Raw genomic sequence first — 18,093 nt, forward strand, 5'->3', positions numbered from 1 at the left:
GGGGGGGGGGATCCGTGGGTTCTTTGCAGATATGAGGACTTGGTGGGCAGAGGGCAAGGGGACGAGGTGACCGATGAGGCAGATGGTGAGGAAAATGTCAGGGTGCCATTCAACTTGGTTGCTATCTCGGAAGTAGGGCAAGATGAGGGAAATGGAGTATACAGCTCTCGCCGCTCCGAGCTAGTCCCAGAAGGGAGGGAAAGAGGGCAGGGACGGAGAGGGGACACTGCTGTGCCAGGATACGACCACAGCCTTCTGAGGAGCTTCAACACGGGAAGGAGGGGAGTGGCCCAGCGGAGTAGGGTGACCTTCCTTGTCCATTTATTGTCAAAGAGCAAACCCAGGACACGTTTATGTCAACAGGGCACAAACAAGCTACACATTAAACAACAAAAATACACCTTCCAGGGGGAAGTTGGGCAGGAAAAACCAGACTTTGTGTGTACAGCTGAATATTTTTCTCTAACTTCATCCTATGAAAATAAAAAATTATTAAAAACCGATCTTCTTTTAAATTAGGATAATACCGCGGTTTAAAAAATAGCCTCGTCGTAAGTGCTTCTCCCTATGAAGTGCTTCTCATAGAAAAATATACAAAATATATTTACATTTATAAAACCTTAAATAGTAAACTGTAAACAGAACAGAGTAAAATCCAATGACTTAATTTAACAGGTTCAGGACACCGTCTTGGGGAAAGGAAGAGAAGAAACATTTGATGCTGTTTTGACCACATCCTAAGGAGTAATCAGGGCAGTAGTGTCATTTAATTTACTTAACCTATGGATTTTGCGCAGGTGGCAGAGGTCCCTCGATACCAGGTGGTCTAGTCCCCAAGTTTTGGGCCTTGAAATCTGATTAGTGTTCTGCCTTCAACTGGACACCGACCATTTAAAAATGAAGTCTTCCTATGTCTTAACAAGGGGAAAATAAAGTTACCATGTCCTGGGATTGGAACCCAGGGGTCATCCTGGTTGTGATACTCTGGTTGTTGCATGATTCAGATCCTATTTAAATAATCTTTCTCCTCCTCTAAAAAAATCATGCTACATATATTTCTTTAAAACTCTCCGTGGGGCTTTAATGAAAACTCCGTATTCTGTCTGGTTATGGCCAATGGCTCCTGTCCACTTCCCCCCTGGGCGTGCTTACAGGCTCAGGGGTTGTTCCGCAGGCATAGACGATGCCCGACAGGGAGTGTCCTTGAGCAGGCAGTCACTCCCCTCTACCACCCAGAAAGAACGGGAAAGCAGTGGGATGAAACGGGGGAACGAAGAAAGTGGAGGGGGGCGGGGGAGGAATGAGAGGGACACCGCTCCTATTGTCAAGAAAGGTAACTGGCTGAGATAAGGCTCATGGGGGCAACACTCCCACTTAAAGCCCACGGGCTCCATGTTTGGTGATTCATTGGCACAACCCCAAGACAGCCTTTTGACACCAAAGGTGCTAAGAATCCTGTCTCCCAACCAGAAGTGAACTCTCAAGTGGGAGGATAGTAGGGAGAACCACCAGACCTTCTCTGTTTGTTCAACAGACGGCTACAGCCTGGGCCCGGCTGGCAAACTATCAGGTGTCCAACCAACTCTGAACTGACCGCCCCGGCTGACCCCTCGCCTATAGTGCTTGGGGAAGGGCCAAGGCGCGGATGGCAACTTCTCACCGACGAGACACTCAGGCCCCGTCTCCCAGCATGACTAACCCTCTCTAGGCTCCTTCCAGCCAAGTCTGCTAGCGACCCCATTTACCACTCTGTAACAGCACACAATCAGAGGGGCGCCGGTACAAAGCCGGTCGCGGATCTTGTCTTCGAGACCCCATCTCTCTCTCCAGGACTAGGATCACATGTGTAATGCGAATACGGGACGTAAGGGAGTGCAGCCGTCACGGAGGCCCCTCAACGGCGCCCGCTCCATCCTGGATCTCCTAGCCGCGGGCACAGGCCCTCGGCGCGGTTCTGGGCGGCCCTGTCCCAGCGCTCCGACCCGGGGGAGGGAAGCGGCTCTAGTTGAGGAACTTCCGGCACTTCTTGGCACCGCAGTTGCAGGGCAGCTTGTTGCTGGCGTCCTCGATGGGGAACTTGTAGTCGTAGGTGAGCTCCTCCCCCCGGTAGATCTTGCGCATGGCGAAGATGACGATGTGCTTCTGCCCGTCGATGTTGATGACCCGCGAGTAGCAGTTGGGCTCGCAGGAGTGGTTGATGAAGCGCGCGGCGTTTCCGTGCATCGTGGCGTCCACCACCTCGGAGTCGTCGATGCGGAACATGTAGCAGCCGATGCCCTGCGCAGGGTGGGGGGAGAGGGAGACCTCGTCACTCGGCATAGCTCAGGCCGGACGACAGCTCCCAGCCTTTCTCTGAGGGGGCCTACAGCTGCTGACGAAAACAGTTTCTTCCAGTAAAACGTCCAGACCTCTCAGCTTCCAAGATGCTTCCCTAGCAAACTCCTACATTATAGTGACTAGAGGTTTCTTAATGTCTCCACAGGAAAGAGAAACCTAAGACATCGTGTCATTAGGTGCTTCTGATCCTGGGATGCACTCAGACAAATCTTTCAAAGAGCAGTATCCTTATATACTAATCCTTAGGGTGGATTCTGAGCTTCTCGTGGGCCCACCACAAATTTTAAAGATGTCGAAACATTATTAAAAAAAATTTTTTTTTTAAAGGGAAAGGGATGGGGCGCCTGGGTGGCTCAGTGGGTTAAAGCCTCTGCTTTCGGCTCAGGTCATGATCCCAGGGTCCTGGGATCGAGCCCCGCATCGGGCTCTCTGATCAGCAGGGAGCCTGCTTCCTCCTCTCTCTCTGCCTGCTTCTCTGCCTACTTGTGATCTGTCTGTCAAATAAATAAATAAAATCTTAAAAAAAATAAAAGGGAAAGGGAAAAAAGTATGCTTGAATTCATAAAATATACTATTTCTTTTGGGATGTGGGATCATACTTTTAGTTCATGGCCCCTCTGTACAAATACTGTCAGAACCAGGAAAGTGAAAGCGAGACTCACCTTGCTGTCATAATACTTCTCTCGCTTGTCAGTCTGGATGGAGCGGATGACATTGCCAGCATACTCAATCACCATCTCACCTGCATCGATGTTTCTCTTACAGAAAAGACCCCGGCCGTGGATGGGAGACCTAGAACATAAAGATGGAAAAGAGATCAGCCAGCAATTTTGCAAATCAGGTTAAACTGTGTGAGTACTGAATAAATGAATAAAATCTCCTGCTCTATCAGTTCCCCAGGAAGGACAGACTCTTGGAAAGCAAAGAAAAAAAAAAAAAAAAAAAAATCGAATCTGGACCCACTTGATTTGAGTATATTACTTATTCTAACAAATGGCCAAGAATGAAAGATTTCTCCATTAGGGAGCCCACCAGAAGTAGCAACATTTTAACGTTTACTATGTTAAATTCCTTGTTTACTATGTTAAATTTCTTGTTCAAAGTAAGGAGGGGCAGGATCCCAGGACATCAGGTTCCATTAACAGCAGCTAGAAAAACCTCATTTGCTGAATGAAGGAGGTCACTCCATGATTTGGTCCACTTTAATTTTAGAAAATGATTAGATTTCCGTAATTCTTTCTGAAATTTTAGCCATACCTGTAGACACCAACTGCCTCCTTGGAAGTCTTTTTTAAGTGCCGGAAACGCATGGGCATTGGCAGATCCATACTAGTTGCCCTCCTAAAGAGACAAGGCGTATTACTCATGAATTCTCTTCAGGAAATAATCAATTTTGAGTTGTAGATCAAAGGTTTCTAGAGAATATGACCATAGTATTCCCTTTGTTCGATGCCAAGTATAATAACAAGTGTCTTGTAAAATGAGGGCTATAATATACACAGTCCTTTCTGACCACGGTAACTGTGGTGGTAGGGATACGTCCAAAGCTGACAGAGTTTAGTTTAGTTAAAATAAAATCTGCATGTTATAGTTATCTGAATTTCTCCTCCCCTCTGCCAGCCAGCTATTACTACTTTAATACAAACTACAGTTCAGTGTTCTTAAATGTGACCCGAGAAACTCTGATCCAAGTGAAACCGCAGGGGGTCCTCAACAGCCAGAGCAGAGGGAAGCAAATGACCCCCTCCACTCAAGACTTACCGAGCTGACTTCAGCTGTACCTCCTCCTCTTCCTCATCGTTGGGGTTATATTCAGGAGGCTGCCGGTGTTTGGAAGCCAAGAAGTTAAACATGTCAAATGCTGACTTCCTGGAGCCAAAAGATTGAAGCACGCTTTAATAGAAAGGCTTTGAACAGAAGCAGTGAAGGACAGCTTTGACTCTGGGAATCTCAAAGGTGACGTGGGGAAAATGATGGCGTCATCAGATAATAAAATCGGGACCCAAAGCTGCTTAGGAAAGAGAACGGAACTTGCCTCAGGTGAACTTCAGCCCTGGCTGAGCCATGAGGGTTCAGGGGGGGTTCGTTGGCCTCCTCTGGTTTGTGGAAACGGAATTTGTAATTCCTACAGTGCTTGGCACCAGAGAGCTGCTCAATCAGGAACACGACCGCATCGTGAAGAATCCCCAGCATCCTCAAACCATTAACACCTGTGGGACAGAAGGCACCAGGGTAGCGAGCGTGCAGCCAACAGGAAACTGCCTGGTACAAAGAAACGCCTGGGTCAGAGAAGAACTCTGCCAGAGGCTGCTCACGGGGAACCACATTAAAGTCTGGCCAAGAATCAGCGGCAGTGAACCAATAAGGTGACGTGGACACAGGGCTATCAATATGGAAAATGTTCATGGTAGACTGAAAAACAGCCACATCACCCAACTATTTTCTATGTTCTGTATCTACACAGACAAGCTATACGTATTATTTAATTTCACGGTCACAATGCCCACGTGAGTCAAGAATTACCAGCTTCATTTTCAGGTCAGTCAACTGAGGCTCAGAGAATTTAAATACCACACCCAAGGTCGCATAGCTGGTATGACAAGGTTTGAACCTTGGGCTCTGGAGCGCCAATCATGATCCCATTTTCATTTATAGGTTAATGGGGTATCTGGGCTCTGTAACTTCATACTCACATAGGTACCTCACTAAAATTGAAAAGAATGGTTAGTAATAACCCCCAGCAAAGAGCTCTCTTTTGTGCTGTTACAGTGAATGCGTGGAATAATTCACTCGATAGATGCTGTGTTTTACTCAGTCTCATGCCATTAATGAGCATTTCCGATTCTTTTTTATTTTCTAAAAATACATTTACGTAAGTTGCTGGCAGAGATGATGAAAGGCTTTTCTGAAACGACTAGCTTCTTTCATTAAAGGGATGGGGCATCCCAACAACTGCCAGCCCACTTTGACACTAGAAATAGCAATGTTTGGGGTGCCTGGCTGGCTCAGTGGGTATGGCAAGACTTTATTTATTTGAGAGAGAGCACAAGAGCAAGGGGGAAGGGAAGGAGAAGCAGACTCTCTGCTGAGCAGGGAGCCAGATGCAGGGGTCGATCCCAGGACCCTCGGATCATGACCTGAGCTGAAGGCAGACGTTTAACTGACTAAGCCACCTAGGCACCCATCAGGTTCATTTTTTAAAAATTTTTTTGATTTGACCATAGGGTAACACAACAGGTTTATTATTTAATTAATCCTCACCACAAATTCTGGAGGTCACATTTATATATTTCTTTTTATTTTTATTTAAAAATTTTTTTACTTATTTATTTAACAAACAGACACAGCGAGAGAGGGAAAGCAAGCAGGAGGAGTGGGAGAGGGTGAAGCAGGCTTCCCACTGAGCAGGGAGCCCAATGCAAGGCTCGATCCCTGGACCTTGGGATCATGACCTGAGCTTAAGGCAGACGCTTGATGACTGAGCCACCCAGGTGCTCCTATATATTTCTTTTTAGATAAGGATACTGAGACACAGAGAAGTCAATTAGCTTGCAGTCAATGTAATATTGATCACAAAGGGCAGAAATGTAGCTCGTACTGTTTTTTCTAACTCCAGAGCTCATGGTTTCTTACCACTATTCCATGTGGTAGTAAAGGACATGGATAAATCAAAGAAATTTCTGTCCTATTGGCAAAAACAAAGGGCTGGCTCCTCTGGGTGAGGCTGAGAACACGGAGTTCAGGACACTGGCTTACTCTAGCGGCTGGACTTTACAAAAATTATCAGTAATCAGTTCAAAGTGAGGACTGGGAAAGGCCATGTACGACTATCCTTTCTCAGGGCGCCTGGGTGGCTCAGTCGGTTAAGCATCTGCCTTTTGCTCAGGTCATGATCCTAGGGTCCTGGGATCCAGCCCCGTATCGGGATCTCTGCTCGGTAGGGAGTCTGCTTCTCTTCCTGCTTGCACTCTCTCTCTGTTAAATAAATAAAAATCTTAAAAACAAACAAAAAAAGTCCCAAAACAAAAAAAAAAAAACAGATTATACTTTCTTTCTTTTTTTTTTTTTTTTAAAGATTTTATTTATTTATTTGACATACAGAGATCACAAGTAGGCAGAGAGGCAGGCAGAGAGAGAGGAGGAAGCGGGCTCCCTGCTGAGCAGAGAGCCAGATGTGAGGCTGGATCCCAGGACCCTGGGATCATGACCTGAGCCGAAGGCAGAGGCTTTAACCCACTGAGCCACCCAGGCGCCCCCAGATTATACTTTCTTGTCCCCTAAATATCTCCCTCACCGATCTTAAAAAAAAAAAAAACAAACCAAAAAAACCTATCCAAAGTTAAAAGGCAGCCCTTTTCATTTCTCTGATTAATATCCAGAATATATATAGAGAACTTCTGAAACTCACCCATAACAACAACAACAAAGCCTGATTAAGAAACAGGCAAAGGCCCTGAACAGGTATTTTTCCAAAAATGATCTATGAATGATGAGTAAGCACATGGAAAGACGCTCAACATCATAAATCATTAGGGACATGTAAATTAAAACTATAATGAGATACCATCTCACACCCATTTGGAGACCTTCTATCAAAAAGGCAGGGGATGTGGAGAAATCGGAACCCTTGGGCACTGCTGGTAGGGATGTGACATGGAGCAACCACCGTGGGAAATGGTATGGCAGTTCCTCAAAAATCTAAAAATGGAATTACTATTTACCAGAAAAAAAAAAAAAAAAGGAATTATTGCATGATCCAGCAATTCTACTTCTGGGTATCTGCCCCCACCCCCGAAATGGAAAGCAGGGTCTTGAGATATCCACACTCACATTCACACGGGAGAATTATTCACAAGAGCTAAAATGTGGAAGCAACCCTACTACCCAATGCTGGATCAATCAATAAGCAAACCGTGGTCTATATAATACAATGGGACATCATTTAGCCTTAAAAAGGAAGGAAATTTTGCATAATGCTACAACACGAATGAACCTGGAGGAAATTATGCTAAGTGAGATGAGCCAGTCCACTTACATAATTCCACTTACATGAGGTACTGAAAGTAATCAAAATCATCAAGACAGAAAGAATAAAGGTGGTTGCCAGGAGCTGGAGAAAATGGGGAATAGCGAGTTTTAGTTTTATAAGAGAAAAAAAGAGTTATGGGATGGATTGATGGTTGGTTGCTCAACAATGTGAATGCATTTACCACCACTGAACCGTACAGTTAAAAATGGTTAGGATGGGGCACCTGGGTGGCTCAGTGGGTTAAAGCCTCTGCCTTCAGCTCGGGTCATGATCCCAGGGTCCTGGGATTGAGCCCCGCATCGGGCCCTCTGCTCAGCGGGGAGCCTTCTTCCCTCTCTATCTGTCTGCCTCTGCCTACTTGTGATCTCTGTCAAATAAATAAATAAAATCTTAAAAAAAATGGTTAGGATGGTTTTATGTTGTGTACATTTTACCTCAATAAAAAAAATTAATCTGTTTAGAAAAAAAAAAAGTCCCAATGCAATATTACAGCAGATAGGAAGCCTGAAAGCATTACGCTAAAGAATCCAGGCACAAAAAGCCCTACGTTGTGTGATTCCGTATAAATCCCTAGAGACACAAAGTAGTTTAACGGTGGCCAGGCACTGGGGCTGAGGCACGACTGCTAATTAGTCTGGGGTTTCTTGCAGGGATGATGAAAATGTTCCGGATTATACAGCAGTGATGGTTGTACAACTCTGTCAATAGACTAAAAACCATTGAACTGCATGTTTGAAATGGGTTAACTGTGTTAGAATTATAACTCAATAAAGTTGTGAAAAACTATTTCTAAAAAAGGTTGATGCTTTTATAGAATCAACTCTATAGCTTTAGACCAACAAGCTACCAGACTACTCTGAGACAGGGGTAAAATGACCTCTCTGGTCGTTACCTGCAAATGAGAGCTGCTTTAGGCGGGCATTTGACCGAGCTTCCTGGACTTTATCTGTCAGGGACTTCCAGGCATCTGTGAGGAAATAAAATAGTCCATCAAATATCTCTAACACCAGTGGCAAGCAAAAGCACTGAGCTCAGAATCGCTGCAGGGTGAAAACACCCTGCTAAAATGGCTTTGAGTTGTTTTCTTAGTTTCAGTGAGTTCCATGCATAAGAAAGCAGCTGAGAAGGTGCCTTATCCAACAGTTAGACAGGAGGGTCCCACCTTCTGAAAATGAGCCCTGGATCCCCAAAGCATTCACATCCCTTGATAGAAGTCTGGGTCCCAAACCTGAATGTTGGGTATCACTTCTATTCCCCATGCCCCTAAACAAGACAATTTAACCTAAATGATTTAACCTGGACTGTGGGGAGACCTAACCTCTGTTCCATAAAACTAAGGGGGTATGACTAGAAAACCTCCACTTCCAGCTCCAACTTTAGACTCTAGGATCTCCTACTGTCTGGTGGGCTCGTGACGACCACTTCACACTCAGTGTGTGGTATTTGCAACTCATACACTCAATATAGTCTTTTCTTCCCTTGTGTGTGTGTGTGTGTGTGTGTGTGTGTGTGTGTGTGTGTGTGTGTGTATATATATATATATATATATATATATTTTTTTTTTTTTTTTTTAGTGAACCAGGCCTGAATCTGCAGTCACTGTGGACTCCTCTCTCCACTCTCCATATCCACTCAGTCCTGAAGAGTATTCGTTCCTCCCTTTTCCTGCTGGGAATGGGCTTTATTACCAACCTCTCTACTGAAGCTATGCTCTCATTAGTGACCTCTTGCCACCTCATGTCTCCAATTCAGTCCACCTTAAAAGGAGCTACCACGTTAAGGTTCTTGAAATTCTGCTTTTATTCCACTTCCCCAGATTTTCAAAGGCCTCATGGTTCAGCACTGAAGGCCCTTTCAAAGCCAGTGCCCAATCCACCTTCCCAATTTTCCCTCTCACTACTACCTGACTAGGATTTCGATCGATGTCCTCTCCCACCTGAGGACACTCTAAACCCACCACATGCAATTCTAACTTTGGTGACGTCTGTTTTTAGAAAGTCTTTCTCACTCCTCTTTTCCTAGCACAAATTCTATCAACTCCTTTAACAGAATCATCTATTCTACCATTCTTTCTGGGTTTGATAACCCTAACTGACCCCCAGGAATCTTTCCTTCAAATTCCTCTAGTACTTACTGCCTAGAAAACATTCACTAGTCCTTCAGCCAATGAACACCTGAATGCTTGGGATACAAAGAGGAACAAGAAAATAAAATGCCAACCTTACTAGGAAGTTCTCTATTGAGTAAGACATAAAAGTAAACAGACATTTATAAAAACAAATTTTAAGCTCCAAGAAAAGCATTTAAGATTCTAAAACAAACAGAAAGGAGGGAATGGGAGAGCCTATCTGCCTCATAAGATCAGGGAAGACTTTCCAAGCTGAACCCTGAGGGACAAGGTAGAGTTCACCAGGTAAGGGAGGGTAAAAGAACATTCTGGGCAGAGGGAAGAAACAGATGAAGGCACAGAGGTGAGAGAGAAGACACCCCACGTGCTCCGCTAAGTTATGGACCATTTCTCCAGGAACTCCAACTTCTTGAGGACAAGTTAGATTATACGTCTAACTGGATGTATAATGCCATCGAGTATCTTCTGTAACACCTAGCGCACAACTGCCCACATCAATGGTACTAATGTAAATAAGCGTGGCTTTGGCTGAGACAGAGAGCCTACACCGGCAAGACAACCCCATTTTTTTTTAAGACTTAAAGTAATCTCTACACCAAATGTGGGGCTCGAGCTCATGACCTTGAGATCTAGAGTCAGAAGCTCTACCAACTGAGCCAGCGGGGTGCCTGCCAACCTCATTTAATCCACTCACCTTCGATACTTTCTGCACAGATCTGAAAGCCATCGTCACTTGAAATTTCAAAAACAAGTCCTTTCTTGGGCTTTTTCTCAGCAATGCTTTCCTTCCTCTTCTGTTCTTGCTGGAGCCAAAGCATCAGTGGAGAGCTGAAGTTACTTTCTTCTTCTTCCACAGTTTTAGGTTCTGCGAGGGAGAAGACAGATAGGGCCCAAACTGATTGCATTAGCAAACATTTACTGAGCACTGATACATTCTCTCCAAGCCTACCAACATTCCACAGTTGGTATGATTATTCCCATTTACAGATAACAAAACTGAGGCTCAGGGTGCCTGGATGGCTTAGTGGGTTGAGCCTCTGCCTTCGGCTCAGGTCATGATCTCAGGGTCCTGGGATTGAGCCTCACATTGGGCTCTCTGCTCAGCAGGGAACCTGCTTCCCCACCTCTCTCTCTGCCTACTTGTGATCTCTCTCTGTCAAATAAATAAGATTTTTAAGAAAAAGAAACAAAAAACAAAACAAAACCGAGGCTCAGAGCCGTGGAACAACTTGCACTGGGTCACAGCTAGAAAGTGACTAAAACTAGATTTTTTTTTTTTTAACTGAAGTCATGCTGTCTCTGGAAGTTTCTAGTATGACAATTTGATAGTTTTTCAATAAGCAATTGCCCTCAATAAGGTCAAAGGTAAAAAAATAATGATTAATACGAATGAAGCACTGTACATGAGGCACTTTTCTAGGAACTTCCTGTAAATTAATTCAGATAAACCTCACAGGACCAGTGAGGTGTTACTCTCGTATACACTTCAAAGTGTACATGAAGGTGTGAAACCTGAGGCAGAGAGTTGGTAAATTAATTAGCCCAAGTTCATATAACCGTATGTTCTGACAGAAAGAGGCGCTTCAGTCCTCCTGAGGAATCAGCCAATCAGCGGAAGGTGATTATATCCCAAATGTTACTCCTGAGCATTTTCTCCACCTGCTTCTCTTCTGGGAAGTTACCTTGATGGAAACGGGCGAAACCTATATCCAGATCTCTCTAATCTTGAAGTGGCCAGTTCTTTACTGATCAAATTCAGTAGTCAGATAGAAAGTGCTATGGAGCTGTACCTGGGGTTGTGACCAGATACGTGGTTTTCTTCAGCGACAACTAAGGGATGAGGTCAGGTAACCACTAGCTATGAAGACCACACTGATGTTAAAGCAAGCAGAGCAGAACAATCGACAGATGTCACAGACTATACAGTGGAAGGGTGCAAGACCAGGGAATAGATGCCCTGAGGGTTAGTCTACACCTCTGGCCAATCACTTAACGTCTCTGGAGCTTAAATTTTTTAATTTAGAAAATTCATAGATAATGTAGGCCATTTTTATAGTACTTTTGACTTTAAAATTCTAATGCTAACCTGTTACCCACCCACATACCTGTACTTTCTTGCTCATTTGCTGGATTTTGTGTTGCCTGAATCTCAGGAAGAACTTGCCTAAATGAGAAGAAAACCCAATGTAAGATGTAACATCAGCTACTATTCAATTCAAACATAAAAACCGTCCACAGTCGGCCATAGCGCCATTGGTTACACAGAACTACCACCAGAAACGGATCACAGGATGTCTGGCATATAACCTGTTGGATAAACACCACCCTACTGTATGATATGTAACATAAAATTCTCTTCTATGAGATTCTTTCCTAAATATTGGCCTTAAGTTTGGGCTTTTGGAGTTTGTAGATTATGTCCTTGAAATTTTTCTCATACCCTCGGTGTTAGAAAAAATTAAAAGGACACTCGTTAGAAGCAGTTCTGGAGTTACTTAAGTAAATTAACTGATTTAACCAAAAGCAAAAGCAAGCTTAAGGAGCCAGTAAACCACCATCAATTTTCATTTTTGAAAATTAAATCTTGGAAACAACCCAAATGCATATCAATAAGGGGCTATTTAAATTAGAAAAAAAAAAGTACAGAACAGTATATATAGCATTACTCATTTTATATAAAAAAGGAATACAAATATATATTCATATATACACCGTGTGTATCTGTATATATATAAAAATGTGTGAATGGATGAAAACAAATTATTAGCAGCGGTTGTTACTAGGGAATAGAAGGGGAGGAGGGTAGGCAGGACGAACATAGAACCGTTTATTATTTAAGTAATTATGCATTAAAAAAGTTACAAGTATGTATTATTTCCATTAAAAAAAAAACTCTGGCAATAAGAACAATGCAAATGAGGAAGAATTATTTTTTAAATGAGGTGGACAGAACTGAGGGCTTAACCTTAGAGAAACGATCTTTGTATTTACCCTGTGGGCTGCCCACACTCCTTCTGTGATGACTGTTCCACGTTAGCGGTGTCCTGCGGCTCAGCCTCTGCTCCCTGAGACCTGGAAGAAAATCATTGCATCTTTTCAAGAAAAACTACCAGTGACTATGCACTAAAGGTGGAGGTCAGAAAAAAAAAAAAGACTCTAGACTCTATCAGGATCTGATAAAATTTACAAGTTGGGAAAACTAATCTGTGCTGAACAGGTTAGCCGGTGGTTACCCTGAGGGCATTCTGATGAAGAGAGGGCACAAGGAGCCTTCTGGAACACTAGGGATGTTTCATCTCCTGATCTCGATGGGGCTACATGGGTGCATACGTATGTAAAACTTCATTTGTGTATTCCAGGCATGTTACACCCCGACACTAATTAAAAAGAACTTCGTCAGGATCTATGACAGTTGGCTTTGTGCTCCAGACAGGAATAATCATTGTCCCTCAGTATCCTAAGACTCAGCCAAAAAAAAACCCCAAAACAACATCAAAACCCCAAAAGCAACAAAGCCAAGACCACTGTTTTACATCAGAGCAGAGGGGCCCTGAGCTTCTTACTCTTGATTTCTGCTCAGGTCATGATCTCAGGGACGTAAGATGGAGCCCCACGCTAGGCTCCACTCTGGGCATGGAGCCTGCTTGGGATTCTCTCTCCCTCTGCCCCTCCCCACCCTCCATTTAAAAAAAAAAAAAATCAGGAACGCCTGGGTGGCTCAGTTGGTTAAGCGGCTGCCTACGGCTCAGGTCATGATTCCAGCGTCCTGGGATCGAGTCCCACATTGGGCTCTTTGCTCAGCAGGGAGCCTGCTTCTCCCTCTGCCTCTGCCTGCCGCTCTGTCTGCCTGTGCTTGCTCTCTCTCTCTCTGACAAATAAATAAATAAAATCTTAAAAAAAAAAAATCAGAGCAAAGAGTAATTAGAGATGTGGTTCTTTCCAAGAGACAAGCTGCCCACGGAGGGAACTAAATTTTGCTCTATAAATCACCACTGTGAGGAGGAAAAAAAAAAAATCAAAGTCAAAACCCGGAACACCCCCGATTAATGCAACATGGATGGAAGAGTGTCCTTCCCAGGAAACTGCCAGGCCAGCAGCCTCTTGTTCAGAGCAAAAACAATCCCACCTACCCAAGGTAGCTAGTATTTCAATCTCTCACCCTGCGACTGAGGTCAGGGACGTCGTGTTGGCTTCTTGGTCTGGAATGTGTGCTTCAGAAGAACTGGTCCGCAAATGGGTAACTTTGTGCTTCTTGCCATTCCCTTTGTCCAAAGGCAGCGGAAACCGTTTGATTTTTGGTTTGGTTTTGGTGGGAGCCGGCACTGAGGGGCTGGCTGACGGCTGTCCAGGGGACGGAGAGCCCCTGGGAGAGGCGGAGCTGGCTTGCAGAGCTGAGGATAAAGCCTTGTTCTGCTCCAGCCCCATGCTGTTGGGGGCATCTACTGTCTGGGTGAAGTTGGATCCCTGGGTCCCTGGTGCGGAATCAAGTTCACGCTGGGAAGGGAGAATCCCAGTCTTGCTGGCAAGGAGCTGGTTCACGTGCTGAAGCTGATAGTGTTCTTCCGCTTCCCCAGAAGGCGAAGCAGCTGTCATGCCCGCAGTCTGAGCAGAGGGGAGCACGCAGATGCCAGACGCCGCTGTCATTGTAGCAGCCGGAGCCTGTGAGGTGCCCAGTTGTGGAAACATTCCTGAACTCGGCGGCAAGGCCACAGGCTGCTCCTGCATCCCCAGGCTCTGCTGGCTAGCTTTGATCAAAAGGTTGCTTATTGAGCCGATATCCGGGGTACCGAGCAACCTGGGGTTGGCTAACGCGACATGTCCTGGAACGGACGCGCTACTTGTAGGGGTTGCTGTGGTTTGCATGGATACAACATTCAAGACGGAGGAACCGGCTGCCAGGCCAGACACAGGCCCCGCGGTGAGGTGGCCAGTATCCTGGCTTATTGTAGACGCGCCCGCCGCCGCGGCCGCTGTGCCGCCCACACTCTGTGGTAACAGGGGTGCCTGTTCAAAATACATGATGCCAGATTTAGACCTTTTTATGATGTTGGGGACAGTTCGGTGAGATGAAGTATTAAGTGACCCCAGCTCTAACAGGTTGGGGTGGTTTGGCAGCTGAGAGGGTGTGAAGTTAATCAGGGTCATGTTAGAGACCACATCGGAAGGGGCAATGGTTGAAGGGGTGCTAGAGGGAGCGAGTTTTTTATTCTTTCGGGTGTGTAGACGAGATATGGGTCTTTTCTTGAGTCCAGAGGATGGAGTGGCTACTGTGGTACTGAGGTCTGTCCTCTGGCTGGCTTCTGAAACCAAAAGTTGGGGATCTGGAGGAGGCTGAACCCCAATAAGTAGGCCTGAAGGAGGACTGCTGATGTTAGGTGGGAAACTACTTTGAGCAGCTGCAGGGAAGGAATGTAAGTGCTGGTGATGAGGCATGGGGAGCAATCCTTTGCTAGCAGGAGGGAACAGAGATGGAGAAGTTGGCAAGCTTGGATTTAGTCCCGTGGCTAGGGTGAGACCACTTCCCATGGGCCCCAAGACTGAAGTATTTGTCTCCATCACATTGGGTGTAGAGCTAACAGAAGAGGTCAACTGGATTTTTTGGGTCACTCCATTTGGAAGAGTTTGGAGAACATAAAGTGGCTGCATGTTCTGGTTAACCACAATGAGTTTCTCAGTGGCTGGTTTCAGGTGGGGTGGAGTGGTCTGGACAGCTGCATTAGAAATCTGAGATGGGCCAGGACTCTCGGTAGAATTGGGCACATATTTCTGGTTCTGGATAGGAACAGTAGGGGAAACAGGTACCTGAAGGCCGGGGGTGCTACTGTTTCTAGTTAAATCCTGATTGTTGCCATGACCTTGCTCCACTGAACAGGGAGGGCTGGAAATGTGGTCTGCGTCCATGTGTCCTTGGATAAAATGATCGGGAGTCATGTGGCCTTCGGGCGTGGGATCCACTCCTGGACTCAGCAGCGCCGAGTCGCCTTCGGAGGAAGCCACAGACTTCTCTGAGATGGTTACTCTCTTCTCTCCTGAGTCGGAGATCACAGCCAGTCTACTGGGATTCTGGCTGGGGACAGTGGGACTCCGGGTGGTCAGGACAGACAGGTCGGACGGCAGCTCCAGAGGCAGCTCAAACTGCTCCTCTGCCGAGATGGAAGAAGAGACACTGCTGTCCACAGGCTCTGCTGTCGGCAACTGCTGGGAAAAGACCTCAAAAAGACCCATGTCCTTTTCTCGATTACTGTCAAGACCCAAACCTTCACCCAGATTCAGGAGTTCTGACGAAGAGGACTCCGGGCTCTCGCCCAAAGCCTGCATGGAGGGGGTGTTCTTCAGTACAAAGTCCATAATGTCCGAGGGCAGGATGTTCCCACAGTCGTCACTGTTGTTGTTATCCGAGTCCGACTTCAGGAGCTCAGTATTGTAGGTGTCCAGGAGATTCTTGTCTGACGGGGTGCTTGTGTGGACCCGGCGGCTTGACTCCAGTGAGCTGAGCTGAGCCTCCAAGGAATCCTGTCCCTGGGTTTTAACTCTGCTTACGGAGTGGCAGTTATCCATCTTTGGCTCATTTTTATGGCCAACGGAACTCTTAATGACGTGTTCTTTCTCACTGGGATCTTCAGGTCGCTCGATCTTTAAGTTCTCTGTTCCGTTTTCTTTCCCATTTCTTTTCGGAATCTGGCTGCTTTTCCTCGTGGTGGCCGTGATGCTAGTATCGCTCTCTGTGCCGTCATCGACGCCATCCAACTGGGAAATTTTGGGAAGGTCACACTGCTCCTCCTCCCGAAATAAATTATGGGATGCCAGCCGCTCATCTCCACCTGAGGAAATCACTGTTCTGGTGAAATTATAATAGTATAGGTCATCTTCGTCGGAGGTGCTCAGGTCATCAGCCCCATCCACCTGTCCTTCGGCTGATCTCTTGCCCCGCTTCTTCCCAGTGGAGCTGCTGTAGAATGGAATGTCTTCTTCACCGTAGGATCTCACTCCATACAGTGGGGTGAGCCCGAAGAACATGTTGGAGCGCGCCCGGGCACTGCGACGGGGGTATCTCCTCTTGAAAGCGCCGTCCTCCTGAGGTTTGGGACCGTCTGGAAGCATCAGGTTTCTGTCCTGTACCGGCAGATTCTGGTAGCTGTTACTCTGAGGATCCTGGGATGAGGTGTTATTGGGGCTTGGCTGGGCCACTGGACCATCTCCTGGACTTTCAGAGGCTGCAACTGGTTCTGTGGGAGAGGCGGACTCTACTTGCAAAGGGGACACGGGGCTCCCTTCCTTCAGTGTATTCTTGGACTGGCCCTCACTTTCCATTTTGAGAGGTGTCAGTGTCACTTTGACTGTGCGCTTCCGAGGTGTCTGTAATTCCTTGGCAGATCCCTCTACTTGCATGGATGGAGCTTTGGGGACTCCCGGAATGGAGAGGCCTTTGTCTCCAATCTTATCAGAAGAAACATTATTACATGGCCGTTGTCCCATGAACTCAGGAGTCAAAACCTCATCCACGAACTCTGGCTTTAGGGTTCCCTCTTCACCAGTTGTCACCTGACCCGGTTCCAAAAAAGATTTACTGGAATGTTTTTCTTTGAAAGTTTCTTTACAAGACTTTTTCCCTTTCTGTCTCCGGTCTCTGGAACTAGATCCCATGTGTTCGTTGATGATGGACGATCTGCTGCTCACTCCAGAGAGCTTCAAGGTTTTGACTCCCGCATCTTCGTCGGGAGGGGGGTTTACCGATTGGTTAGAATCTATGTGTTGGTCCCGATCGTTCCTCTGCCCTCTCAGATGGAGTGGGGGGAAGGAGACGGCCTCTTTAGAAGAATACGGCCCTGAAGAGAGCTCAGCAAAAGTGCCGATCTGGCTAGCGTTTAGTTCTCCAGGTGCTGTATTATGAACCTGTGGGGCCAGTTTGGGAATGCCGGGATAAGCCCCAGTATGTGCAGACCCCTCTGAGCTCTTGGAACTTGGCACTTTGGTCTTCTCTCCTTTCAAAGAGGAGCTCTTGGATCCCAGGTCTGAACCGCTGGAATGCTTCACTTCAGAAGAGGAAGACCCATCCAAGTGGCTGGTTTTAGTGCCCACTGTAACTACTGTCCTTTGCAAATTTGAAGAGGTGGGAGTGTTTTGCCCTAAATTAGTATTTGAATTCAGTGGTCCTAAGACATGATCAACTGCTTTGGCACTTGACTCAAGATCTGTGGCAGTCCCAATGGTGGAGACCGAAGAAACACTATTCCTGGAGTAAGTACCCCCAGTTCTCATTGGAGACATTATCCGGAGTTTAGACCGCTGGGGTGACAAGGAAGAAGTGCTGTGACGCCTGGAGCCAATGCTTCGGAGTCCAGAGGAGAGTAAAGGGTCACCCACTGTGACTATTTCATGAGTGGTTGGGGTAGGACTTCCTGAACAAGAGAGAAAAAGTAATAAGTCTATTACTGAGAGAACGAATGTGTGGTGGCCATTGTTTTCAATGACTTGGCAGTGGCTTATAACTGAAAGCTGCAAATCATGATTTTCAATGAGCAAAACCACTAAGGCCTGGAAGAATGACAAGCTCATCTCTGAGCTGACCTTTTTGGGGCAAGTTAGTCAAGGAGGTAAG

At 46.1% G+C, this 18,093-nt stretch overlaps 1 protein-coding gene across 4 annotated transcripts in view; it reads right to left on the reverse strand.

The window, feature by feature from the left end:
* Positions 1–299: 299 nt before the first annotated feature.
* Positions 300–18,093, reverse strand: part of KMT2A (lysine methyltransferase 2A) — a gene marked incomplete at its 5' end in the record, with an annotated part of 74,008 nt that continues 56,214 nt past the window's right edge. For all 4 annotated transcript variants that reach the window (XM_080815319.1, XM_080815318.1, XM_080815317.1 and 1 more), the window contains 10 exons: positions 300–2,277; positions 3,000–3,129; positions 3,595–3,678; positions 4,099–4,206; positions 4,373–4,547; positions 8,259–8,333; positions 10,189–10,359; positions 11,600–11,658; positions 12,486–12,566; positions 13,654–17,893. In XM_080815319.1, coding sequence (XP_080671445.1) covers positions 2,002–2,277; positions 3,000–3,129; positions 3,595–3,678; positions 4,099–4,206; positions 4,373–4,547; positions 8,259–8,333; positions 10,189–10,359; positions 11,600–11,658; positions 12,486–12,566; positions 13,654–17,893 — 5,399 coding nt within the window. In that variant the 3' untranslated portion in view covers positions 300–2,001. The remainder of the gene's footprint in view (positions 2,278–2,999; positions 3,130–3,594; positions 3,679–4,098; positions 4,207–4,372; positions 4,548–8,258; positions 8,334–10,188; positions 10,360–11,599; positions 11,659–12,485; positions 12,567–13,653; positions 17,894–18,093) is intronic.

The sequence above is a fragment of the Martes martes genome, assembly GCF_963455335.1.
Source record: "Martes martes genome assembly, chromosome: 10".
In the NCBI taxonomy this organism is placed as follows: Eukaryota; Metazoa; Chordata; class Mammalia; order Carnivora; family Mustelidae; genus Martes; species Martes martes.